At 45.3% G+C, this 26,894-nt stretch overlaps 1 protein-coding gene across 5 annotated transcripts in view; it reads right to left on the reverse strand.

Moving 5' to 3' along the window:
- The window catches only part of LOC121278899 (vacuolar protein sorting-associated protein 13B-like), a 1,102,197-nt gene that overhangs the window by 15,194 nt on the left and 1,060,109 nt on the right, over positions 1–26,894 (reverse strand). For 4 of the 5 annotated variants that reach the window (XM_041189400.1, XM_041189399.1, XM_041189397.1 and 1 more), the window contains 5 exons: positions 20,925–21,052; positions 14,244–14,443; positions 10,067–10,185; positions 3,680–4,509; positions 1,717–1,893 (listed from right to left, as the gene is read on the reverse strand). In XM_041189400.1, coding sequence (XP_041045334.1) covers positions 1,717–1,893; positions 3,680–4,509; positions 10,067–10,185; positions 14,244–14,443; positions 20,925–21,052 — 1,454 coding nt within the window. The remainder of the gene's footprint in view (positions 1–1,716; positions 1,894–3,679; positions 4,510–10,066; positions 10,186–14,243; positions 14,444–20,924; positions 21,053–26,894) is intronic. The other variant, XM_041189401.1, reaches the window with a different exon arrangement.

A 26,894-nucleotide genomic window follows, 5' to 3' on the forward strand; every position in this document is an offset into this window, starting at 1 on the left:
TTTGAATGTTGACTTCAGATCCTCATCATGGGAGCATAATGTGAGGAACATTCAGGTTTCCATTTTATATCAAAGATTCTGATGGCGTGATTTCATAGAATGAAATTCAAACCAGCAAGCAAGCTATTTAAATCTGTTCTGTTGAAGGGTCATGAGGACTCGAAACGTCAACCGAGCTCTTCTCCGCCGATGCTGCCCGACCTGCTGAGCTTTTCCAGGTATTTCTGTTTCTGTTTTTGTTTAAGCTATTTAAAACTGTACTTTTGCCAACTGCACATTGGGAAGAAATTTACTACTTTCTGCATTCCTAACCAATTATCTATCTTTACCATTTTTGAACAGTAAGACTCATATGTGCATACAGTAATTAAGTTTTAATACACCTTGGCAACCAGGTCTCAAAAGTATAGCTGATTCCTACAAATGAAGGGCATTCTAATGAATTATACATGTTTCATATAACTTACATACATATGTGAATATTAACTATTATTCTACATCATCTTCCAAACCCCTGGCCTTTGCCACTGAGAAGAACAAGGGCCGCAGGCAGGTGGTGGCATTCCCAAGGGCAAGCTCCCCTTTCAAGTCACTCACCATCCTGACTTGCAACCATGTCATCGTTCCTTCACTGGTGCTGGGTCAAAATCCTGGAACTCCCTCCCTGACAGCATTTTGGGCATTTTTACAACACATGGACTGCAGCGGTTCAAGAAGGCGGCTCACCACCACCTTCTCAAAGGCAATTAGGGATGGGCAATGAATGCCAGCCTTAACATTCGTGCTCACATCCCATGAATGAATGAAAAAAAAATAACTATAAGGAAAAACATACTGACCAGAAACTTATCCATGTCGGGTGGGCTGAACGGGAACAGTGGGGGTGGGCATGGAGCCGATCGCCGCCCGCAATAGGCTGTGCGCTGCCATTTTATGTGGGCTGGCCAATTAAGGCCTGTCCAACATAAAACGTGTTCCATAGCGCTCAGCGCTACCTGTGCGGGCGGGGAGAGGAAGGAGAGTCGGGGCTTGCACGCACTCGAAAGAACGCAGCGATCTCCTTGAGGCACGAAGCTGCCTCAGGGAGATTAAGAACATATTGAAATTTTTTAATAAAGAGAAAAATTATTTAGACATGTCCCCTCATGGAACAGTGTCACATGAGCTGGGACATCTTTGTCAATTTAGCAATATTTATTTCTTGATTTTATTAAACCTTCAGGAAACCTCATCCCACCCATGGATGAGGTATCCTGAAAAACATGAAGGCTGCTTGGGCTCTTCGTCTGCCCCCCACCAACCTTAAGGCTGGACGGGCAGCACTGTTAATTAGCTAAATTACTTTCCTAATTGCCTTAATAGGCCTTTGACAGTTCGGCTGGCGCGAAGCCGCCTCCGGCACACGCCCACCGAACGAAATATCTAAATAACGCACGATGACACCAGGTGTGTGTCCTGACGTCAACACACGTCATTATGCGCATCGGCCCCGCCCCCAAAGGCAATATTCTGGCCATTAAGACTTGATAATGAAACTATTTTACAAGCTACGCTTTTCCTGAATCATGACAAGGCCCATTTCAGAAACCAGTACAATGTGGTTCTCCTTATTTGCCCAACAGAAGTTTCAAGTTTCTGATTTCAAAGTAATATTGTGCGTCACATGGACTGAGTAAGAATGTGGGCTTTAAATACAACGAGAAAAATAACATTTACCTTTGGAAATGTGTTTTACAAATGAAGTTGTTCCCCTGGACACTCCACTGACAAAGGCACCTGGACCACGGGTCAGTCCCTCATATGGGAGTCTGAAGAAGTCTGCTATCCCATTCCCAATACTTCGCACCAAGTTAGCGGGACTTCCAAGAATTTCCAGGGAGCCAACAACCCAACCTACATGGAGCATAAACCAAAAATATCAATGACAAATGGCTACACATTAGAGCAAGTAAAAATTCAAAACAAGCAAAGACTAGCATTTTATAGCGCCTCACATGACATTAGGATGCCCCAAATCCCTTCAAACCCAATGAGATACTTCTGAAGTGTAGTCACTGTTGTAATGAAGAGAAAAGGGCAGCCAATTTTCTCAGGAGCACCCACAAACATTTAATGATCAGGTAATCTGCTTTAGTGATTTTGATTGAGAGATAAAATTTGGCCAGGACAGTGGGGAGGTCTGCCCTGTGCTTCTTCAAAAAACGGTCATGAGATCTTTTACACCCAACCTAGGGAGACGAAGGACCTTGGTTTAACATTTCATCCATGACAACTACATGAATAGGATGGGAATAGAGGGATACAGACCCCAGAAGTGCAAAATGTTTTAGTTGACGGGCAATATGATCGGCGCAGGCTTGGAGGGCCAAAGGGCCTGTTCATGTGCTGTACTTTTCTTTGTTTTTTGTTCTAAAAGACAGCACCTTCAACAGTGCATCACTCCCTCAGTACTGCACTGGGGCCTAAATTTTCACGCTCAAGTCTCTAGAGCAAAATTTGAACCCACAACCTTTTGACTCAGAGAGTGCTACAATCTATATGAGGAGGAGGAGCCATCCACACCCAGCAGATGTGAGTATTACCACTGGATGTCAGCCCAAAACCCAGAGCTGGTGCTCAGTCTCCACTCGATGGGACTGTTTGGAGTGGAGAGCTCCACCCCTGCAATGATCTGACTCAGAGGTAGAAACCAATAGAATTCCCAGTTCCCATACCTACAGAAATGGCCATCATCCTGTATCTCACTGTGTGTCAGCATAGAACATAAGAAATAGGATTTGGAATAGGACATACCACCCCTCACACCTTTACTGTCATTCAGTAAGATAATGGCTGATCCTCCACATAACTCCTCTTCCCCCCGACCCCCCCCACACCAACCTTACTCCCATTTTCCTCGAGCCTATCGAAATGATGAGCTTTAGCCCTCTCCCTCTGGAATACCTGGTCTGAATTACGGCATCCAAGGTAGTAACGTAGATTACCATATTTTTGCAAGAGTCCTGATAGGAAATTAGATGTGGCCTTGGAATTACTGAACTGGGAATTCCAATAGCTCCATTCTTACAACAGCATTTGAGTTGGACCTAGTCCTTCCCCGGTGTTCAAGGATTCTGAGGCAAATGGTACAACCTCAAATTCTGGTCCCCAAGGATGAGATCAGCTATCTTCTTCTGGCACTTGTCTTTTAAGGAAGAGTGCACAGCAATCGGTATCAATGGGAAAAAGTTGACGATTCTGGAGAGCCTCTTAATAGCCGGAAAATACAGAGTTGAACTTTCACCTTTCCCAAGGCTATAAAACAGGCAAAATCAGGCCAGGCCTTTCAGGAATGAAGTTAGCAAACATTTCAACAAGTCGAAGATAGAAGTTTGGAACTCCCTTCCACATGATGATAAATCAATTGTTAATTTAAAATCTGACATTGATAGATTTTCGTTAGCCAGAAGTATTAAGGGATAGGGGGCAAAGGTGGGTATATCAGGTTAGGTACAAATTAACCATAATCTCGTGGAATGGCGGAATAGGTTTGAGGGGCTAAATGGCCTCGCCCTGTTCCCAAGAGGTGTAGAATGTGTGGCCGTTGTGGTATCGCTTGTTTTCGCAGGCCTAGCCCAAGTTGAATGTCCCACTTCTGGCCATTGAATGGGAATGTCAAAATTGCAATGGCGGTACTAACCTGCTCGAAATAATGCTCCTGCGGCGTAATGCATGGCAAGTGCATGGATAAGCTGCCTGGGAGTGGTGTAGATGGGCCCTCGTTCAAAGAGAGAGAAGGAAAGAGGAGCATGATCTGATGCAATGTACAGCTTTATTGAAGCATGGACACTGACTAGTAAGCTGATGGCGTGAATGGTCAAACGCTGCAGTTTGATTGGGTTCACTAGCGCTCGAGTTGCGTTGACCACTTGCTCAGGCACAGGGAGGTCACTTGCTGAGCAGGAAGATATTCTCGCTTGTGTTCGGTACAGTCCAGTGTCCGGGATGTATGTGTTAAACAGAGTCTTGATGTAATATACAAACGTGTCTTCCACGTAAAGTCTTGCAGGTTTCAATGCAAAGTCCAGCTCTGTCATGGTGAAGGCAAAATTCTGCTCTCTTAGGAGGACACAAGCTGTTAGAAAACATTTGCTCTTGTAGTCGTCAAGGTCTCTAGCTGAAAGTGTCAAATTGGAACCATTTCTCCACTGCGGTTTTTCAGGTTTCAGCTCTTGGCAAAGCAGGGCAGGGAAGTGAAAGCTCGCTTTATGGTAAAGCTGATTGTCAATCTGCAAGTCCCCAACACACATCTCGAGCATATAAAGTTCCGCAAATCCATCAGCGGGCTCAGCTCGGAATTCCCGCATTGGGGGCCTGGAGCGATTCACCACTGGCGCGAGGTTCAACAGGACATTGTCCAGCGTCAGCCTCAGCAATTCTGAAGATTTGCAGTGATTGGTCACATCGTCATTTACCGTCAGGCTTGCTTGAGTGATCAGCACTCTCATTGCAATGGCCTGTTTCGGTGTCCTGTACAAAAAGAGAGAAAACCACACAAGGTTAAAATTTGTCTGCGCTGTAGAAATGCAACAGTCAAGAAGCATTTTTAAGAGTCTCAAAAGACTAAGGATATGCAATTCATCTGTCACTGTACAATTCTTAAACATTTAAGAGAATTCTCCTGAGAACAAATGGGAAATGCTAAGTGCCGTTTTCTCAAACACTGTGCACAAAGCTCTTTGAACTGCTTCTCATGAGCCTGCTAATAAGGATCAGACCAGCTATTCATAAAGATTGTCATCTTTCTGGATTTTAACCATTTTTAGCCTAGCAGCCACAAACTATTTTTTTTGAAATCTCGAATGCCAAAAGCCCCCAAGCTGCTTTCTAGCAAAACCAGATTGTTGGGTGGCTGACTAGCTCGGATATCCTAGGGTCAGGAGTTGAACTTGGCTTGTGTTAATTTGTCCCTGGCTGAACAATGAGATGAAGAACCCTTGCATCGGCTGAGCAAATTACCATATTGGTATCTTTGTCACCTCCAGACTTGAGTATTCCAATGCTCCCTCACCTTACTTTCTCTGCAAACATTCTCTAAATGGTGAGAGAGTAGCCACTACAGAGGAGGAAAGGAATTTGAGTGTCCGGGCACAGACGTCACTAAAAATTAGTTCACAAGTGCAATACATCATCAGAAAGGCACATGGGTTGTTAGCCTTTATGTCAAAGGGGTGAATACAAAGATGAGGAAGTTATACCACAGTTGCTCAGGTCCCGTCTGGAGTACTGCACTCAGGTTTAGGCACCGTACCTTAAGGATTATAAACAGATCCTGAAGTGGGCACAGCAGAGACTGAGCAGAATTATACCATGCCGTAAAGGGTTTAATTATGAGGGCAGGTTAGAAAAACTGCGCTTGTGTCCCCCTGAGTTTAGAAGGTTGGCCTAACGGAGGTGTTTAAAATGATAAAAAGATTTGATAGGGCAGAACTATTTCTTCTGGGGGTAGAATCCAGAACAAGGGAGCACTATCATAAAATGAAAGTTCAGCCGTTTGGGAGTAAAATTAGGAAGCATTTTTTCATACAAAGCATAATGGAAATCTGGGGGAGAATTTTCTCCCTGTTGGGGGGGCTCAGCGGGAGCGGGCACTGGCAGGCGCACGCCCAGCCGTCATTTTACGTGGGCAGGACAATTAAGACCCACCCAGCGTGACGTGCACCCGGAAGCGCTGAGTGCTCCCTGTGCGGGCAGCGGGAGTAGGCTGAGTCAGGGCCTGCGCTCTTTAATTAAATTTTAAAAACTTAAATAGAGATAGAAAAAAAAAATTCAGACGTGTCCCCTCATGTGACAGTGTCACGTGAGCTGGGACATGTCAATGAATCATAATAAAGAAATTTTTTTGGGTTATAAATCCTTCATGAAACCTCATCCCGCCCATGGATGAGGTTTCATGATAAATGCGAAGGCCGCCTGGGCTCTTCACCTGCCTCCCCCCTGCCGACCTTAAGGTTGGACGGGCAGCTCCGTTAATTATTTTAATTAGTGTTTAAGTGGCCTTAATATATCTTTGACAACTCAGCGGGTGCGCTGCCAACTCCAGTGCACGCCCGCCGAACTGAAGATCTAAATGATGCGCGGTGATGTCGGGATGCACGCCTGACATCACCGCGCATCACTTTACGCATCAGCGAGCAGGGCTCACCCCCGCGTGCCGACCCAAAGATTCTGGCCCGAGAATTCCCTCCTTCAAAAAGCTGTGGATTCTGAGGGACAATTGAAATTCTGTAGACGGAGAAAGACAGATGTTTATTAGGTATCCAGGGATATGTATTAAAGTTAGGTAAATAGATCTGACGTACAGATCAGCCATGGTGTAAATGAATGACAGAATGGATGAATGATATCAGAGTAAATTACCAGGAAGGATTACACAAACTAGGGTTGTATTCCCTGGAATTCAGTAGGTTAAGGGAGATTTGATTGACATTTTCAAGATATTAAGGGAAACATGGTAGATAGAGAGAAATTATTTCCGCCGGTTGGGAAGTCTAGGATTGGGGGCATAGTTAAAATTTTAGAGCCAGGCTTTTCAAGAGTGAAAGTAGAAAACACTTCTGCACAAAAAGGGCAGAATTTTTCACTTAGCTGGGCGGGTGCACGCCCAACCTGTTCGAGTGCGAAATAGCGTGTGATGACGTTGGGGGCAAGCGCCACGGCTTTAGCGCAATATTTCGGTCGGCGGGCATGCACTAAACTTGGAAGCGCGCCCACCGACAATTAAGGGGGCAATTAAGCCCATTAACAATGCAATTAACAGAGCTCTTTTATTGCCCATCCTACGTTATGGTTGGCGGGCAGGCGAATCAGCCAGGCACCTCTGAACTTTTCAGGAAACCTTATCCACGGGCGGGCTGAGATTTCTGCGATAAATTAAAATTAAAATAAATTTCTGCGGACAGCATTTTCATTACCTACGTTTTCAGGTGACTGTTAATGAAGCTTGGACATTTCTTCCCGGTTTCTGTGACCTTAACTCTAGGTTGTGCAGGTCCTCAGCTCCCTGTCGCAGCTCTCTGCCTTCAGGGAGCTTTCTGTGAGCGCTCACCTGCGCCGACTCCAACGCTGGCCCTCCTCCCGCCCCCCACCCCAGCAGTGCTGAGCCTTTGAGCGCATGCTTCACACTGGCTGGGGGCCGATCACAGTCGGCGGTCTGTTCCCCGGACAATCCTGAACCTGCCAACTGCGCCCACTGAACTGAAAAGTCTGCCCAAAGAGTGGCATAAGTTTGGAACACTCTTCCACAAAGAGCAATTGATGACAGATGGTTCATTTTGAATCTGAAATTGATAGGTTTTTGCTAACTAAAGGTATTAAGGGATATGGGGCAAAAGCAGCAATATAGAGTTAGGTCACAGATCTCCTTGAATGGCCGAACACAGGCACGAGAGGCTGGACGGCCTACTCCTCATCGTATGTTCTCTAGTTTCTATAATAATGCTGAAGATAATTTTCCATTTTGTCCAATGGAGCATTTTTTTAAATGGAAGTCCTGGGTTGATTTTTAACCACTGAAGCACCAAGCAAGAGATAAATGTAGATTTTACACTTAAGTACGTAATGAATCAGGGTTCAATAAAAAAAACCAATGGGTCTATGAAAGCTTTCAGCACGCTAATTAATGCTTCCAAGTATCCTAACTCACCCATCCAGTTATATTCTGAACATCTCCAATACCTTTGTTCTAGCGATGTGTTTGGTAGATTCTTCCAAACGTTTTTTCTTCATTCATTTACAGAATGTGGACATCATTGTAAGGCCAGCATTTAATGTGCATCCCCAATTGCGGTGGTGAGTCCATGTGGTGAATGTACTTCCAACAAGATTACACTCTATTGTAGCTGTTTGGCACAACTGAGTGGCCTTTTCAGAGGGCAGTTAAGTCAACCTCTGGGGTCTGGAATCACATATTGACCAGAGCAGATAAGGATGGCAGATTCCCTTCTCTAAAGGGTATTAGTGGGTTTTTAAGACAATCTGGTCACCATTTCCAGTTCTAGATTTTTATTGCAGATTTATTTAATTAACTCACTTTAAATTCCCACCTGCCATCTTAGGATCTGAACGCATGATTATTAGTCCAGAATTCTGAATTACTAGGCCTGTAACATAGCCACTATGTTACTGGACCCCCTAGGTATCAACCTTTTGATTGAAGGAGTTGTTCCTGATATTTACTTTGCAATAATTTCCATTTATGTCCCCTGGCCCTGACTTTCTATAAGGAATGCTCTGGGTTTTCACTTACTTCTTTTGCATAATGAGGCTCCCTGCTGAATCACCTGCCTATGAGACAGTAAAGCTTGAGTTTCTCTAACATTTCCTCCTAGCTCATCCACTTTACACTAGGGCTCTGTCCTGCCGCTCTCAATATGAAGATACATCAAGCAATTAGGGAGGCAAATGGTATGTTAGCCTCTATTGCAAGAGGGTGGGGGTGTGGCAGGAGGGCAGGTTAGAGTGCAAGAGTAAAGAAGTCTTGCAGCACCTATACAGGGCTTTGGTGGGACCGCACGTGAAGTACTGTGTATAGTTCTGGTTGCTTTGCTGAAGGAATGTCCTAGAGGGAATGCAGAGAGGGTTCGCTAGATTGATTCTTGGGATGAGAGGGTTGTCTTATGAGGAGAAGTTGAGTAGGATGGGTCTATATTCTCAGGACTTTTGAAGAATGAGAGGTGATCTCATTGAAACAAAAAGAGAATTGTTGGAGAGCTTGACAGGGCAGATACTGAGAAGCTGTTTCCCTGGCTAGATAGTCTGGTACTAGGGGATCATGGATTCAGAATAAGGGGTTGACCATTTAGGACTGAGATGATGAGAAATTTCTTCACTCAGAGGGTTGTGAATCTTTGAAATTTTCAAACTAGATGGCTCAGCCATTGAGTATTCAAGGCTGAGCTGAAAGGCTTTCGGGCGCTAAGAGAATCAAGGGATATGTGGAGAGAGCAGGAAAGTGGAGCTGATGTAAAAGTGCAGCCATGGCCTGATTAAAGAGCAGGCTCAGGCAGCCGTATGGTCCACTATTCCTTACTTTTTTGTGTTTGGCACAGAGGCCAGGAGGGTACAGCAAGACCCGAGGAGATGAAACCTGGTTCCTGGTGGAAAAAGCTGCAGCAACACATCCTGCAACGTTTAAACCGCATGTATAGTTTTGGAGGTGTTGTGAGTCATTGTGCAGGGAAGACGATTGTTGCTATGAGCCATCTGCATGTTTCAAATGAGCAAACATTTTACTATTTATCACAGCTCTAATATTACTTGATTGTTGGTGGGAGTGTTGGACCCCAAGCTGGCTTTTGGTTTAAAAACAAATTATTCCACCTACCAGAAAATTATACACCAGAATCAACGGCAAACATTGCAGGAAAACAGTTTGAAGAAAATGTCATCTTCAATTGTCAATCTTAATCAGTTTAGGGTCTATTTTGACTTAATAAGATAAATACTTCCTTAGGGTTTTTACAAAAACTGTTACGAGGTTTGTAGCATTGATAGCCCTCCATAAATTGTGTGAATAGCATGGCTGTTTCTAGTGACAAAAAAATGGGGACCCTGCTAATTTTAGGTCACCACACAGGTCCCATGACGGCATTCAAATGGGCTATGTTCTACTGACTTGGAAATGGAGGTAAAAGGGATTAAAAGAAAAGATTTAAAAAGATGCATAAAGGAGTTTTAATTGTTTAACTGAGGTTCTAGTTCACTATTTGTATTGGCAGGAGAGCAAGTAATGCAGAAGATGCAGATTTAAGATAAAAAGCAAAAAAAACCCAGCAAGAAAGTGAAGAATTTTTTTATGCAGCAAGATGTTATGTTATGGAATCCACTGTCTGTAAAGGGTGATGGAAGGAGATTTAACAATAACTCTCAAAAGGGAATTGGAATAAATACCTGAAAGTATTCAAAGAGCCAGCACAGATATAGGGGGCTGAGTGACCTCCTTCTGAGCTGAATGATTCTATCAACCTTCTTTTGTAGCTCGAATTATTTAATCTGTAATCTATGTGGAGTGCATGCAGGTAATTACCCATGAAGGCTGGTCAGAACAGGGCCAGCTCTACCCTCTGGAGCCATGGTCACGGTTATGGTGCTGGAGTGATGACTGATATCCACATATACACAGCCGTAGCCAGGCAGAAACACCACCTGAGTAGAGGAAAGATGGGAACAAAATAAATTCAATAAAAAAAATCCAAGTTTATGTATTCTTAAAGCTAAACCCTCCAGCAGTCAGCTAATCTGTCCTGCATGCTGAAAATTGAGTTGGATAGCTTGTTTGTCTAAACATTATCTGCAGACATTATAAAGTGGTGCAAAACCTTTCACTACATTTCATGGTTGGCATTTAGTGTAAAACCATACTGATCCTAAATGGTATTGGTATTAATCTATATGCTTCACTCAGCAGAAACATGTCATCTTGAATGAAGGATTGGGTGAAGAAAACGTTTACATTTAAATAAAGGTTAATCTGTCTTGTTGTTCAAGCAGAAATCAGAGATTTCAAACAGAAATCGTTCAAATGGACGGTCCCTTAAGAGTACTACAGGGTCCAGTATTAAGTTGTACAGACCCACAAAGGTTCAGGTCTGTGTTGAATTATCTAAAGCCAGCTAAAACAGGCACAGGATTACACTTGGCTTCAGCGTTCCTGAGGTGCAGTGTGCAGCAAGGAATACAGAAGGAGAAAATCAACTTTGGTGACATTTTCCAATCATCAGCCAATGACAGAGGCTAAAAAGCCTTCATATTTTTACATCATTAAAGACGATCAGCCTCAGGTCGACACTCGATTGTCGAGAAGCTGATGACTACATAGCTCGTATACGAAAATAGGCAATTTTGGCAAAAATGGCAAACCCCAGGGCAGCTGCCGTCTATGGAATTGTTTCCCCACAATAAATCACTACTTTCAGGATAAAAGTGAAGTTAAAGTGGAGAAAACTAGGGAAAATCCCTCAGTGTTTCATTGCTCATTCAATTTAATTAAAAAAAAACTCAACTCCATCAACTGAGTACCAGAACTGGATTTTGTACGTGTATGTCCAGGTTTTCCTGATTTCTATATCTGGACTTCTCATGCTCCAGGCATGCCCCATCCGGACAATTGAGGATTCTCACATGGGATACCCAGGTATATCCACTTATTCACAGAGTTTATACTCTAGATTTTCCTGACTGATGTGCAAAGGCATATCTCGTTAGCTCAGGGACTTCATACTCCTGTACACACTGTAATGTCGACTCAGCAATTCTGGCTGAAAAGCTGTCAGGATCACCACCTCGATACCAACAATGATTGGCCTCAAGAGATGCTGTGATGCCATATCATTTCAGCATGCGCCCTGTGAAAATTGAGCCTTGTGCAAATCAGTGTGTAGGAGGAAGCCCTTCAGAAGGCTGGCATGGTGATTTTATAGGACTGCTGCTCAAACCTTAAAAGATGTACCGCTTGAAAGTAATAGAGGGAATTCAAAGTAATTGATTCCTTTAATGACTCAAGGCATAACTTGTATGAGTTTTCAATATTTCCAAAGACTGTATTAGGGTTAGGGGAATGGAAAAGTGGCAACACATTAGGGCCAAAGGTCAAGCAGCCTCAAAATGGAGTCCATGGGCAAAAGGCAGAGCAGGCCCGCCTCAAACATCTTGTTTCATTATCTAAAGAAGCTGATGTGCTCCTGTATCAGGTGAGTGTCAGGTGGTGCCTGGTGAAGGGAGCAGCCATCAGACCAACGTTGTTGTCAGAGACTGCATGAGAACAGATGTTTGAGAAGTGGGAGCCTTTAGAACGCAAGAAATAGGAGCAGTAGACCATACAGCCCATGGAGCCTGCTCTGCCATTCAGTATGATCGTGACTGATCTTGGGTTTCAATTCTGTTTTCCCACCCGCTTCCCATATATCCCTTAATTCCCTGAGAAACCAAAACTCCTGTCTATCTCAGCCTTAAATGTATTCGACAATGGAGCACCCACATCCAGCTCCTATATTATCAGCCACTTATCCTGAGACTGTGCCCCCATGTTTTAGGTTCCCCGACTACCGGAAATAGTATCTCAGTGTCTACCCTAACAAACCCCTTTAGACTTTTGTAGGTTTTAGTGAGATCGCCTCTCATTCTTCTAAACTCCAGAGAATATAAGAACATTTTACTTAGTCTCTCATTATAGGACAATCTCATCACCCGAGGGATCAATTTAGTGAATCTGCACTGTACTGCCCCCAATATAAGTATATCCTTTCTTAAATGTAGAGATCAAAATTGCACACAATATTCCAGATGTGGTCTCATCAAAACCCTGCACAATTGTAGCAAAACCTCTTTATTCTTATACTCCAATCTCCTTGCCAGAAAGGCCAATATGCATAGCCTTTAAAGAATATGACATAACCTACTGTACAATGGTTCAGCAGATGGCTCTGTCAGGAAGATATAATGTCATTGGAATTTATTGTAAAATAGTGGTAGGGTGTGTGTGTGATTAATTTGATTAAAGGCAGCTGGTCTGAAGGCTTTGATGTATTAGAAGATAAGCTAGGGTTGAAATGTTAAGTAGGTAAACATTGGGGAAGTTTAGAATGTAAGGGGCAAAAGAGCATTTGCATTTTTTAAATAAACCACACTAGATTGTTTTCAAAGGAGGGGTGAAATGTGTTACCTAGCCAGGTGAAGTTCAGAAACAGAGTGTTTATTTTTCCCAAAGATTACTGGCAAAATTGATATTATGATAATTCTTTATGATTAGGGAGGTAAAGTCCAAAGGCATAGTGAAACAATGGGAATTTGCATTCAAAGGAGAAAATATGTGCAAAGGAGAGAAGGCTGTGTATAGAGGCAAGCATTTTAAGATCTAACAAGTGTGAAAAGCCTTCAGCTTCCATGTCTCAAGCTGTTGTCTACAAAGAGCTGAAGTTAAGAAAACTCAGTTTGAATTGCATTGTTCTGGGTATCATGTTTCTTTGCCTGGGTCTTTTAAAATCTATGTGCTTTACTGTTGCCTTAACAGAGGTGCAATTGGGAATCAGATTAATTAGGGGACTTAGAAGTTATTATAGTACTAATTTGTAGACATATTTGTTGCTTAAAACCATTTCTCTTATTAATAAATGTTCAACCTAGTTTTGTAAAGACCTATAAGGCTCGGTGATCTTATTACTACTGAATTCAAAGCAAGTATCCCGAAATATACAAACTGCAAAAATAGTTCTGGCAGTTGTCTCAGGTTTCCCTCTGGGATTTGAACAACTCAGCATTTACCATCAGCTGTGCCATTACAGGCTCAAAATCTCTATCAATGTGTTGTCTGTCAACATGATGCACATTTAATGCTTTTCTGTGCCAAGCCTTCATACAACCTCACAGCTCTTTCACTGCACTCATGCATGCCTTGGCAGCACTTAGTCAAGATGAAAACTTTGTTACACTCACATTTTCCGAGAGTATCAAGCATGAAGCCACACAAGCATGGTCACTTAATGACACACAAAACAAGCCTTAGATTGCATACATTCAAACCGCCACTGACTCCCCGTACTTCGTCAATGCATTGAAAGTGGGCAAACATGTCATGCTAATCCATGAGAAAGGACATGGAAGCATTGGACATGAAGAATGATAAATCAGTCATCAGCTTGATCCCAATAGGGAATTCAGGAAAAGTTCTTTACCCAAGGAGTGGTAAGAATGGGGAAAAAGGAGTAGTTGAGGCAGATAGAATAAATATATTTTAGGGGATGTTTCCCCTCATGGGGAATCTAGGACTAGGTGGCACAGTTTAAAAATAAGGGGTGTCCCATTTAAGATAGAGATGAGAGAAATTTCTTCTTTCAGAGTGTCGCTAATCTTTGGAATCCTCTTGCCCAGAGAGCAGTAAATCTGGGTCATTATCTAACTTAACCTTGAAAAAATCAGACTTTTGACTTGCAAGAGCATTAAGAATTATGGGGGGTGGGTGGTGGGGGTAGGGGTGGGGTAGGAAAGTAGATTTAAGGCCATAACCAGATCAGCCATGATCTTATCGAATGGCGAAGCAGGTTCGAGGGGCTGAATAGCCCACTCCAGCTCCTATTTATTCTGCACTTATCTGCACGGGAACACAACAAGCCAGAACATAAACCTTTTCCATCACCCAAACTGGAAAAAATATGATTATATGACAGGTAAACACAGGACAATGATAAAACAAAATTGCAACATCTCACCTGAGTCCCAGGACTATTAAGATCAATGAGATCGCTCCATTCCTCAGAGAGATCAGATGGAGATACCAGACTGAGGTGGATACTGGGGAAGTGCTCTTCAGTTTTGCAGTCAGGGAAGTTCCAAACTTGATGATAAAGCTCATGATGAACTGAAGACTCACCGGGAATTTTTCGACAATGAACTGCACACTTTGGGGCATCTAAAATACCACAAAAAAATTCAGATTTAGTTATAGACAAATATGCTATGCATTTAAGCAGAAGCTAGATAATTAGAAGAAGGAGAAAGGAATAGAGGGATACGATGATCGGTGAGATGAAGTAAGGTGTGACGAGTCTTGTGCGGAGTATCAATGTTGACATGCAACAGTTGGCCTGAATGGCCTGTTTCCACACTGTAATTTCCATATATTCTAAAACTCATTAAGAGAAGCAGTGCAAAATTGGGGAGTCAAGGCGGACTTTTCTGCTCCTGTTTGCATCGGCGTGTTTGGCAGTGTAAGCATAAAATAGTGAGAGATGGCCCGCGTCTCATTTCCCAATGACATAAATTCAGGACATGATTATCCCCTCCCCCCATCAGTGGTGGGATGCATTTCCCCCTGTCCAACATCGGGGACTTAATTTTAATGTATTTGCATCTCCTTATTTTGCTCACTTGCTGGAATCAAACCACCCCCTCCAACCCCTCCTAAGACAGCACCGACTGATGGAAGTACACAAGCACATACCAGGGAGGAGCGAGAGCAAGGGAAGTGGCCGCGCACTTGGTAACGCTTGTCAAAAGTGAGCAAACTTCCACAGCTGAGACCGTTCACCAGCAGCTCATTTGACATGCATGGAGTTGGACCTCTGAAGCATTTCTGCCCACTCAAATAACGCGAAAGCATGAATGTGCCACTAAATGCTCTAGAAATTTCTGCCCCATGGGCGCAGACTGCAAATTAATGCGTTTTAGGGGGCTGCAGAACAATTGGACAACTGGGCAAGCTTCCCTTGCAAAAGGTGGGCATGGAACTGTGACAGATGGAGATGCTTGCAATGTATTTATTCAGGTTTGGAACAGTAACCATTATGGTGCAAGCTAACAGTGCAGTCTTGCAGTGCAGGTTAGGAGAATGCCTGCGCCTGAGCTGAGAGCACAGCATACAGTCAAACATCCACCAATCAGTCAAGTAGAGTGGGGCGGAGGTGGGTGGGGTTTTGGGCAGCCACGAAGCACACTATGCATTGGCCATTCAAATGGTGGATGCAGCTGGAGCCGGAGATTTAACCAAGAGAGGTCCTTAGGAGACATATGCTAAGCCTTGAGTTTCTCTCTCTCTCTCTGATATTTTGATACGTTTTTTATTCATTCGTGGGATGGGGGCACTGCTGGCTAGGCCAGCATTTATTGCTCATCCTAACTGCCCTTGAGAACGGAGTCGCTTGCCCATTTCAGAGGGCAATTAAGAGTCAACCACATTGTTATGGATCGGCAGATTTCCTAAAGGACATTAGCAAACCAGGTGGGTTTTTACGACAATCAACAATGGTTTCATGGTCAGCATTAACAATCATCAGATTTTTATTGGGTTCAAATTTCACCAACTGCCATGGGAATTGAACCCGGAATCCCGGAGAATGAAGCTGGGTCTCTGGATTATTAGCCCATTGACAATACCACTACGCCACCACCTGCCTGCTGCAGGAGAACATCAGGAGCATGGAGCCTGGTGATCTAGCTGTATGCCTCATGGCTTACAGGAAGCAGAGAGAAGCAGAAGAATGTGATAGAGGCGCCTGGCTCGGCAAAGGGAGGAGCACCACCCTCAAGAGGAAGGGCAGCAGGGCCACCTCCAGATGCAGCTGAAGATCTACAGCAAGCCGTCGCTCGTCGGCACCTCGGTAGACCCGGGGTCTATAGACGGCGCTTGTCTTTCCTGCAGATGAGCGAGAACCAGTGTCGCCAAAGACTATACACATTTAGGGAACTGGTCAGTCACATATGCCACCTGCTGCAGGATTTGGCGCCATGAGAACTAGGAGGGCATCTATTGCCATTGGCAGTGTAAGTGACCGCGGTGTTCAATTTTTACGCCGGTGCTTCCTGCCAGGGCTTTCACAGGTGACCTGTGTGGGGTCTTGCAGGCCTCCACCCACAGGTGTATTCAGGAAGTCACGGACACCATCTTCGCGAGGGCACAGAAATTTGTGCATTTCACCCGGGATCAGGAAAGCCAGGAAGCAAGAGCGCTGGGATTGGCCCAGATCTCATGTTTCCCACAGGTGCAGGGTGCCATCAACTGCACTCATGTGGCACTTAGATCTCCGTGGCAATAAGCAGTCTAGCAAGTCAACCACAAGGCCTTCCAATCGCTGAATGTTCAGCTGGTCTGCAGCCACAACAAATGCATCACGCACGATATCCTGGAACTGTCCACCACTCCTACATCCTGAGCAGATCTCAGATCCCTGACATCTTCCAGGAGCCACAGAGGCTGCAGGGTTGGCTCCTTGGGGACAAGGGCTACCCACAGAGAACATGGCAGCCTCATGCCGCAACCCAGACTTTGATGGGGAACGTGATTGGCATTTGAAAATGAGGTTACGGTGCTTCAACAGGTGTGGTAGAGCACTGCAATACAGTCCCCAGATGGTGTCACGCATCATCATAGCTTGCTGCGTGCTACACAACCTGGTGCTGCAATGGGGGAAGGACCTGGCTGAGAAGGAGAAGGAAGAGCGGCATTTCTCATCTGACGAGGAGGACATCGAAAGGGGTGAGGGTGATGAGGTTCCAGAAGATGAGGATGCCGGCAATAAGGCCATTGCACTGGCCAGATGAGGCAGGCATGCTCGTGAGGCCCTAACAGCGCAAGATTTGTGGAGGATGATGACGAGATGCAGTGAGGACACTCCTGACATCCTCACATTGCATCTGTGAACATCTGACACCTGTGCGGCTGATGGCAGCACACATATCCTCAGTACGCAAAGGCCCTAAAATTCGCAAGATTTCAGGAGGATGATGATGACACGCAGTGAGGATACTCCATAGATTTTCACATTGCATTTGCGAACGTCTGACTCCTGTCTGGTTGAGGACAGCTCGCTTGCGCTCTATGAACAAGGCCATATCATGGGGACACAGCGGTGATACATTAACAGCACCTAATCTTTTGGCAGCCTTCATCGCCTGTCCCCTTCAGGGCCACACTGTCACTGGTCACAGATGCTGCAGAGATGGGGAGTCAGCCCCACAGAGAAAATCACAAAATTCTATGACGTGTGCTCATGGCATTCTGGCAGCAATGACAAGCCACATCGAGGTACAGGCATTACAGTTGTTTAAAGTGATTGTGAGGCTGGACAGTCACTTTGCTCTGAAGGTTACACGCTGCATAGGCAAGAGGCCCTGGACTGAAACACTAGCCTCATCTTGTGTAGGAAACAAGGTTTCACATCTGAGTGACACGAACACTGCTTATCATAACAAGGAACCATAGACAAGGAGAGATTCTTGAGAGTTTATTTACAATCGCGAACGTTACGTACAAGTGATTAACACCTGTGCCCACAACTGTGCAACTACATCTTCTTAACATTGATAACCCTGCTGCTGCATCTTGGTGTTCCCCCTGGATCCACAACGGAGGTGGAGGCAGCCAGCTGATTGATATGCCCTGTCTGTGATGACCTTGGTGGGCGTCTTCTGGAGGGCCAAGGCTTGGAGGGTCCTGGCCCGCTTTTGGGGTAGTGTGGTGTGGCAATGGCACTCTCATTGGCTCTTGGAGCTGGAGCTGCAGGGGTCACAGGAAGAGGGGAATCGGATGGGCCGGGCACTCCCAGAGTCACCTGGGTGGATGGCCCCGGGGTGTAAACCTGCTGAGCCTCCTCCCTATGGGCACCTGAGGGCCCATGGCTGACTCCTTTGGAGGAAGGGGCAGCTGGGGTGAGCTTGAGATGCCCCCCATCCCTCTCGCATTGACACTGATGAATGCCAGCAAGTGCCTCAGTAATGAAGTGCAACTTCTGCATAAGCGTAGGACCAATATCCTGGACCAAGGTCTCCATAGCGGCCGCTATCCTACTAGTGTTGACCTCGGTGCATTGGCATGCTGGCATTATCATCTCAGCCTAAAGGCAGACTGACTCCTCCATTGTGCCTTGCAATCTGAGGAGTGCAGCAGACAGCCCTTCCTGATGCTCCCAAAATCATCTTTGCAGCTCCAGCAACGGAGGTAGAACTGAGTCCAGAGGCTCGTCATCTGACAGGGTCTCAGCAGATCCCTGGCCTCCAGCTGTACTCCAAGTGCCAGCACCCTTGGATTTCCTTGCCTCCACCTGCTGTGGATCAGACAGTGTAGCGTGCACACCAGATTGTGACCCTGAGGCTAATGTAGAACTAGGTCCCACCGAGGTGTGTGTCTCTTCGCTGGTGTAGCGGGTGAGTGAGCGCTGTGACGGGACTTCCATTGGTGTGTCTGCGGATTCGTCTTCCGTGGCGTCCTTGGGGCTGGAGTCCATGACCTGGCTCAGCTGCTTCCCAGCTGTGCCTGTGAGAGAAAAAGAGAGATAACTAGTGCATGGCAGGGGACTGCAAAACAGGAGACGTCACCCACAGTATGGTTGTCTGACAGATGTTGCCGTGCAGCATTCTCACTTGGTTGAGCACCAATGACCTTACCGTCTGTGCAGGAACGGTCCACATTCTTGCCAGCCAGCTGGATGGCTGTATTTTCAAAGGCCATGAGGCCCTTGATGTCCAGCATTCCACCCCCAGCCTGGGACGTCTCTCTCTTACTGTGAGCTTGTTTATCCTGCATGGAGACAGATGGAGAGAGTGTAAGTGAGAAGCCTGCCAGGCCAGATGAGAAGGATGCCTGGCATGTGTGGCGTGTGAGTGGTGCCATGAATGACGTGAAGACACAATGGGCAAGAGAGATGAGGGTGTTTGTGACAGAGTCAGTGGTGATGTCCCTTGAGCTGTCAGTGAGTACGAACCTTGTGGATGTGTGATGGGTTTGTGAGTGTGTGAGCAGGAGTGATAAGAAGAATGACTTAACCTGGCGGAATGGAGGAGATCATTCACTCTCTTTCGGCATTGGGTGGCTGTCCTCTCTTGGAGGGCACTGGCACTTGCCACCACCACCACCGCCTCCCATGCTGGTTTGGTGAGTTTGGTGGCTGGTGTTTGCCCACAGCAGGGGGCTAGAGGAGTTTGTAGCTGGCTTCCACTGCGTCTAGCATGTGCCTCAGAAAGGTGTCACTAAATTTGGGGGCTGCCGTCTTCTTTGCTTTTGGGGCCATCTGTCGCCTGGGGCAGTCCTGGTCTGTAGACATGAAGTAGGCTGGGCTCTGGTGTGCTTTAAATATGGCGACCAGAGTGAGGAAGTGCTGAGGTCACAGCGTGGCGGGCAAATCCGGACCAGCCTGTCAGCGATCCGGCGTGTTTTCCATGCGTGCATTAATAATGAGGCGGGACACACCGGGAAGCAGACGATAAGGTATGAAACCACCCCCTCCCCCTCCATTGTGGCCAGGTGGAAAAACGTCCTTTTACACGCTCGCCACTGCACTTGGTGCAATTCAGGGAAAATTCTGGCCTCAGACAGTATAGTGAAAGAACTGATACCTCCATTGTTCCAATTCTGGATGACTGGATAGTATTCCTGTAACAGCATAATGGAGTTTCTACCCCTTACCACAAAATCTAAACTTTTAATACTGTATAGCTTATGCCCATGAAGCACCTCACAGGTCCATGGAAACAAGAGCACGCAATGGCAAGTATGAATTTAATTCACACACCAACTGATTTTACTCCATTATAGGTGGCTCTGAATCAACAGAATCTGATAGGAGGCGTGATGGAGGTATCCCAATCTCTGGGCCAGAAGCTCTGGATTCAAGTCTCACTTGTTGGCCACGGAAAGTGCGTTTGTGACATGGTTCAACGGGCCAATAACAGCCTGATAATCCTTCCATGACCTCCCCTCTATTCCCCAAAGAAAAAAAAAACCTGAAGATATGCTAAAAAAAAAAAATCAACAGAGTTACACAGAACTTTACAGCAGAGAGACCATTCGGCCCAGCAGGGCTATGCCAGTGTTTATGTTCCACATGAGCCTCCTTCCACCGTACCTCAGCTCACTTTATTGACATATCCTTTTTCTCATTTTTAAAAAAAAATTATTCGATCATAGGATGTAAACGCCACTGGCAAGGCCAGCATTTATTGCCCATCCCTAATTACCCTTGAGAAGGTGGTGGCGAGCTGCCTTCTTGAACCACTGCAGTCATTTGTTGTAGATACACCCACAGTGCTGTTAGGGAGAGAGTTCCAGGGCAGCGACAGTGAAGGAATCGTGATATATTTCCAAGTCAGGATGGTGTGTGGATTTAGGGGAACTTATAGGTGGTGGTGTTCCCATGTATCTTCTCTTTGCATGTATCCATATTATTCGCCTCAACCACTCCTTGTGGTAATGAGTTCCACATTCTGACCACACTCTGAGGAAAGATGTTTCTTTTGAATTCCCTACTGGATTTATTAATGTCTATCTTATATTTATGGCCCCCAGTTTTGGTCTCCTCCACATTCTTATATTGAAGTTAAACTGGTTGTCTCAAAGAATCAAAGTACAAAGCTTAAACAAATAGTAACCACAGTTCAGAGATATTAAATCAGATTTCTACCTTTCATATTTTCTTTCATCATGATTGCAACAGGGCATCTGTTGTGGATGATCATTCGAGGACTGGAATCCTCACTGACAGTTATGTAGGTGACACCGAGGCATTCCTGATACGTCACCACCACCGCTCTGAAACAAAGAAGATAGAAGAGGGATTGCAGTTTACAACCAGCTTTTACTATGTACTCCGTTAAACAATGTAAATTATTTAAAATTGAACTGAAAGAACAAAATGAAAGACGTCTACATGCTGCTGGGTGGGGCGGGGAGCGAGTAGACATCAGCCTCTGAACAAGTAAGGTCAAGTCAAATACTGGGATGGGACTGTTCACCAAAATTAACCAGAACACTAATGTCAGTAGGTTGTGGGTTCAATCTCCACTCCAAAAACTTGAGCATAAAATCCTTGTTGGCACTCTCATTACAGTACTGAGGGAGTGCTGAACTGTTCAGATGAGACATTAAACCAAGGACATGTCTGCTCCCTTGGGTGGACACATTTCAAACATGTCCTGGCCTATATTAATCCTCAAAGCAAAATAACCAAAAAATAAATTCTGCTTATAATCACATTGCTGTTCATGGGAGCTTGCTGTGCATTAATCAGCTGCCAGGTTTTCTACATTTCAGCAGTGACTTCATTTCAAAAGTACTTCATTGTAAAGTACTTTTGGATGACTGGAAGACATGAAAGGCACGAGATAAATGCAGAACTTTTCAATATCTTCCGACTGGTGTGACTTACAGCATTTCTCTCTTTTTCTTTTTATCTCAACTTTCATTTTAGAAGCCAAAGTGTTTCACAAACCTAGCTGTGCAGTTAGTAACCTAAGCACTCTGCCAGTCCTTTAAACATGAACAAAACAGCTACAATATCATCATTCTAGATTCAAGATAAGAGCAATTAAATCACTTCAGAAAACAAAGATGTACAGGCTGCTGATCACAGCCAATGTCCATAAATTCCAAAACAGAGACTTGAGATCCTCCATGCAAACTCCATAAGGGCAACTTTAACCCTGTTCCATGGAAACTGGGCTGTTGGGCACTTAAAATCGCTCGTTGGGTGTCCCCGTTAATTGCCCAAACCGATTTGCAAATTTTGGCTGCAGTATGTTCTTCTCAGTTGATGATAATCAGCAGTCCTTTTTTTAAATATGCTGGTTGGACTCAGATAAGGCCATTGGGGCTCAGGTAAGGCCAACGGGACTCAGGTAGGGCCATTGGGACTGAGAGTGCTTTTGAAACTGTGGGGAAGGGGCTATGGTTTGCCCACCAGTACCACCTGGCATGAAGTGGAGACAGAAGAGGCATCCAAAAAAAAAAGGTCAAGTGATCTTATCCTATCTTTGGGATTCTGCTATTGGGAGCCCTGTGCTTGGGCCACAAAAGGGAAGTTTTAGCCCCTCCCCTACCTCTGTGCTCCTACCAGGCTTTGCATTTCTGCTTGCCAGCCATCCCGCCAGTTTTGGGTATTTAACTCAGTGGGGTGATACAGATAAGGTCATGGAGTTAAGATCTCTTGGGTTTCATGTTGTCAACATCAGAGCAGTTTAGCACCCACCTTGGCTCTGTGCCCAAGTGACTCCTACTCGGAGTTAAAATTGCAGCAAATATATCAGCAGTAAATTGTGCAGATTATCTGCACAGCTGGAAAACGGTCTATAAAGTCAATAGCTTCAGGTCACAAACAAAAAGTAGATGCAGCATTATTGCAGGGGTCTGCCTTTATTTTCTCTGCATGTGTGGCACCCTCTACAAACTTGAGCTCATCATATAGAACATTAACAGCACAGGAGGAGGCCATTTGGCCAATTACAACCCTGCCGGTTCTCTGCATCCCATGTGGTTCACCTCTTCCCACTCGCCTGCCTTTTCCCCGTAGTCCTGCAATTTCTTTTTTCTTTCTCCAGATAATGGTCCAATTTCCTTTTGAAGGCTTCCATTGAATTTGCCTCCACCACTCTCTGGGGTAGTGTATTCTAGGTCCTAATCACTTTTTGTGTTAAAAACATTTTCCTCAAGAATCTGCAATTCAAAACTTTGGTGCCTGTAACCTAACTTGCACCAAGTCATGTTCACCTAACTTCCCTTTACTCTACTACAAAGGCCCCCAGTCCCAGAGCAACTTGATTTCAAAATTGAAATGAAGTCCCTCCATGGCCTCACCCCTTCTTATCTCTATCTCCAGTGTAACACAACCCCAGGACTTTGCAGTCCTCCATTCTGGTTTCTGGTGCATCACCGATTTCTTTCACTCCATTACTGGTAGCCATGCTTTCATCTGACTAGGCCCTAAGCTCTGGAAATCCCTCTCTACACCTCTTGTCCTTTAAGCTGCTCTTTAAAATCTACCTCTTTGGCCAAACTTTTGGTCACCTGTCCTAATGTTTCTTCACGAGGCTGTGTCAAATGGTGTCTGTCAGCGTTGCTTTGAAGCGCCTTGGGACTTTTTATTATGATCAAGGTGTTATACAAGTGCAAGTTGTTGCTGTTTGGAATAAGACAATTTATTTGAGGGGAGGCCCTGGAAGACGTCAAGAATGTACCGTGCCAGAATTGTGGAGGATGATGGCAGCCTTCTGTCTTGTAAGACGACGGTTTGCGATGGTGTCAAGCATCGCTCAGGAGTTCCACACTGACATGACAGTCTCTGCCACATTTGCTGCAAAAGATGACAGCTGAGAAGGTGCACAATTCACTGGCCTGTTTTCTCTGGGCCCTCCTTTTGGCCAGCTGATCTTTTTGTTTCTGTTCACCTCTTCCAATGCCCTTCCATACAGTCAGCTTCCAGAGGTCATGGCTGTCAGTGACTTTCACTCAGGTGTTAGTGTCAATGTCTGCCACCTTCATATCTTGCTTGCAAATGTCCTTATGGTGGAGGTAGGAAGCTCAGGAGGTTGTGACTCAGCGGCCAGTTCACCGTACAGAAGGTTTTTGGGTATATGGCCATCATCTATCTGTTGAACATGGTCAAGCCAGCGCAAATGCTGTTGGCTTAGCAATGAGCATATGCTGATGTAATTAGCACACTCCAGGACCTCAGAGTTGGTGACCTTGTCCTGCCAGGAGATGCCGAGGATACATCTGAGACAGCAAAGGTGGAAACTGTTCAGCCTTTTCTCCTGCTTAGCATATGTTGTCCAGGTCTCACCCAGGAATTCACTGAGGATGCAGCCTTGGCAGACTTGCAGTTTGGTGTTCTCAGTCAGGTTGCTACTATTCCATACTCTCTTATTCAGTTTGGACATCACAACTGCAGCATTTGCCATTCATATATTGATTTCAACATCAAGTGACAGATCGCTCGTGACCGTGGAGCCTAGGTATGCGGAGCCTAGATAAGTGAAGCTATCAACAACTTCTAGCATCACATTGTCAGTGCTGATAGATGAAGCTATGGCAACACCCTGGACCATAACATTGGTCTTGCTGCTACTGACGGTCAAACAAAACTCTTTACAGGCATGAGAGAATATATACATTTGCTGCTGAAGACTGCTAAAAGGTGCGCCAATGATTACTGGATACATCTTTGCCAGAATATCCATCCCAACCATCTTCAGCTGCTTCATCAATGACTTTCCTTCTATCATAAGGTGAGAAGTGGGAATGTTCACTGATGATTGCACAATGTGCAGCACCAATCGCGACTCCTCAGTACTGAAGCAGCCCATGTCCAAATGCAGCAAGACCTGGACAGTATCCAGGCTTGGGCTGACAAGTGGTAAGTAACATTAACACCACACAAGTGCCAGGCAATGACCACCTCCAACAAAAGAGAATCTAATCATCGCACCTTGCCATTCAATGGCATTACCATCACTGAATCCCCCACTATCGCCATTCTGGGGGGGTTACCATTGGCCAGAAACTGAACTGGATGAGACATATAAATGCTGTGACTACAAGAGCAGGTCAGAGGCTAGGAATCCTGTGGCGAGTAACGCGCCTCATGACTCCTCAAAGTCTGTCCACAAGGCACAAGTCAGGAGTGTGATGGGAGACTCTCCACTTGCCTGGATGAGTGCAGCTCCAACAATACTCAACAAACTTGACACCATCTAGGACAAAGCAGCCCACTTGATTGGCATCCCTTCCACAAACATTCACTGGCAGCAGTGTGCATCATCTACAAGATGTACTGCAAGTACTCACCAAGCCTCTTTAAACAGCACCTTCTAAATCCACAACCGCTGCCATCTAGAAGTCCAAGGGCAGTGGATCATGGGAGCACCACCACCTGGAAGTTCCCCTCCAAGCCACAGGTCATCCTGACTTGGAAATATATTGCTGTTCCTTCACTGTCACTGGGTCAAAATCCTGGAACTCCCTCTCTAACAGCACTGTGGGTGTACCGACACCACATGATCTGCAGCGGTTCAAGAAGGCAGCTCACCACCACCTTCTCAAGGACAATCGGGGTGGGCACATCCCATGAATAAATAAACAAAAATGGCCTTCTATACAGAAAATGTTAGAGGGCATGTATCCTGGGATCAAAAAGGTAACAGGTTCATTAGCAAAGAAAATAGCTCCATTGAAAACAAAGGCAGAGGAAATCATCCCCAATTGCAATAAACAAACTTTGAGTTGTACTTGAGGGAGAGCACCATTACCAAGGAAGCTCTGGACACTATAAAAGCCTGCTTGTCACAGTGAAGTAGCTTAGCAAAGCTACTGACTCACTTGCCAGGGGCAAAACTCCAGATGCTGGTGCTATACCGCCTGAATTCACCAAACATGGTAAATCAACACTCTTGCAGCATCTGCACAAATTTCTCAGTCTCTACTGGAAGGAGAGGGCAGTGCCCCAGGATATATGTGATGCAAAGATTGTGACCCTGTACAAGAACAAGGGTGATACAGCAAATGTAACAACCATTGAGGCATCTCCCCGCTGAAGATGGTGGGAAAAGTATTTGCCTCTGTTGCCCTTGTCAGACTGCAGGTCCTGGCTGAAGGCATCTGCCCTGAATCCCAGTGTGGTTCCAGAGCTGGAAAATCTATAAGTGACATCATCTTCTCAGTCCTGCGGCTGCAAGAGAAATGCCATGAACAAAGGAGACCACTGAATATTGCCTTCATCGAGCTCACCAAGACATCTGACCATGTAAGCAGAGACAGTCCATTTCAGCTGCCGGAGAAAAGTGGCTGCCTGCCAAAGCTGCTCATTCTGATCTCCTCTTTCCTGGTGGGCAAGGTCAGCTATGAGGGGGCAACATCAGAGCCCTTTGATATCCGCAGAAGGGGTCAAACAGGATTGTGCTCCGGCACTGATATTTTTTGGCATATTTTTCTCTTTGCTATTATCGTATGCCTTCAGGTCATCTACAGAGGGTGTATACTTACATACCACAACTGACAGGAAGTTGTTCAGCCTTGTTCGTCTGAAATCCAAGACAAAGGTGTGCCACATGCTCATCAGAAATTGCTCTAGGCTGACAATGGCGCACTAGCATTCCCTACCTGAGGAACACCTTCAGCGGAATTTGAGTTCACAGCTATAACTTACCAACAATATGAACTACATTGAATTTACAGCTTGAAACAAGTGATTCGACCCAACAGGCCTATGACAATGTTTATGCTCCAAACAAGCCCCCCCACCTTAAGTCATTCAGAATGAGCTCAGATTTTAAGCCGAGATAGGTCGCTCTTCTAAGAGCAGAAGTTCAGCGGGCAGGTTAGCCTGCAGTACCCTTGGGTACCTCTAAATGAATCACTGCCATGGGTACTCAGGCAGAGATCTGGCAGTAACTGAGTCATAGAGTCACAGAGGTCTACAGCACAGAAAAAGGCCAATCGAGTCTGCGCCAGTCAAACAAGTACCTAACTAGTCTAACCCCATTTTCCAGCATTAGGCCCATAGACTTGTATGCCATAGCATCGCAAGTGCACATCCAAATACTTCTTAAATGTTATGAGGTTTTATGCCTCTAACACCCTTTCAGGCAGTGAGTTCCAGATT

Source organism: Carcharodon carcharias, chromosome 6 (genome assembly GCF_017639515.1).
Source record: "Carcharodon carcharias isolate sCarCar2 chromosome 6, sCarCar2.pri, whole genome shotgun sequence".
Lineage (NCBI taxonomy): Eukaryota > Metazoa > Chordata > Chondrichthyes > Lamniformes > Lamnidae > Carcharodon > Carcharodon carcharias.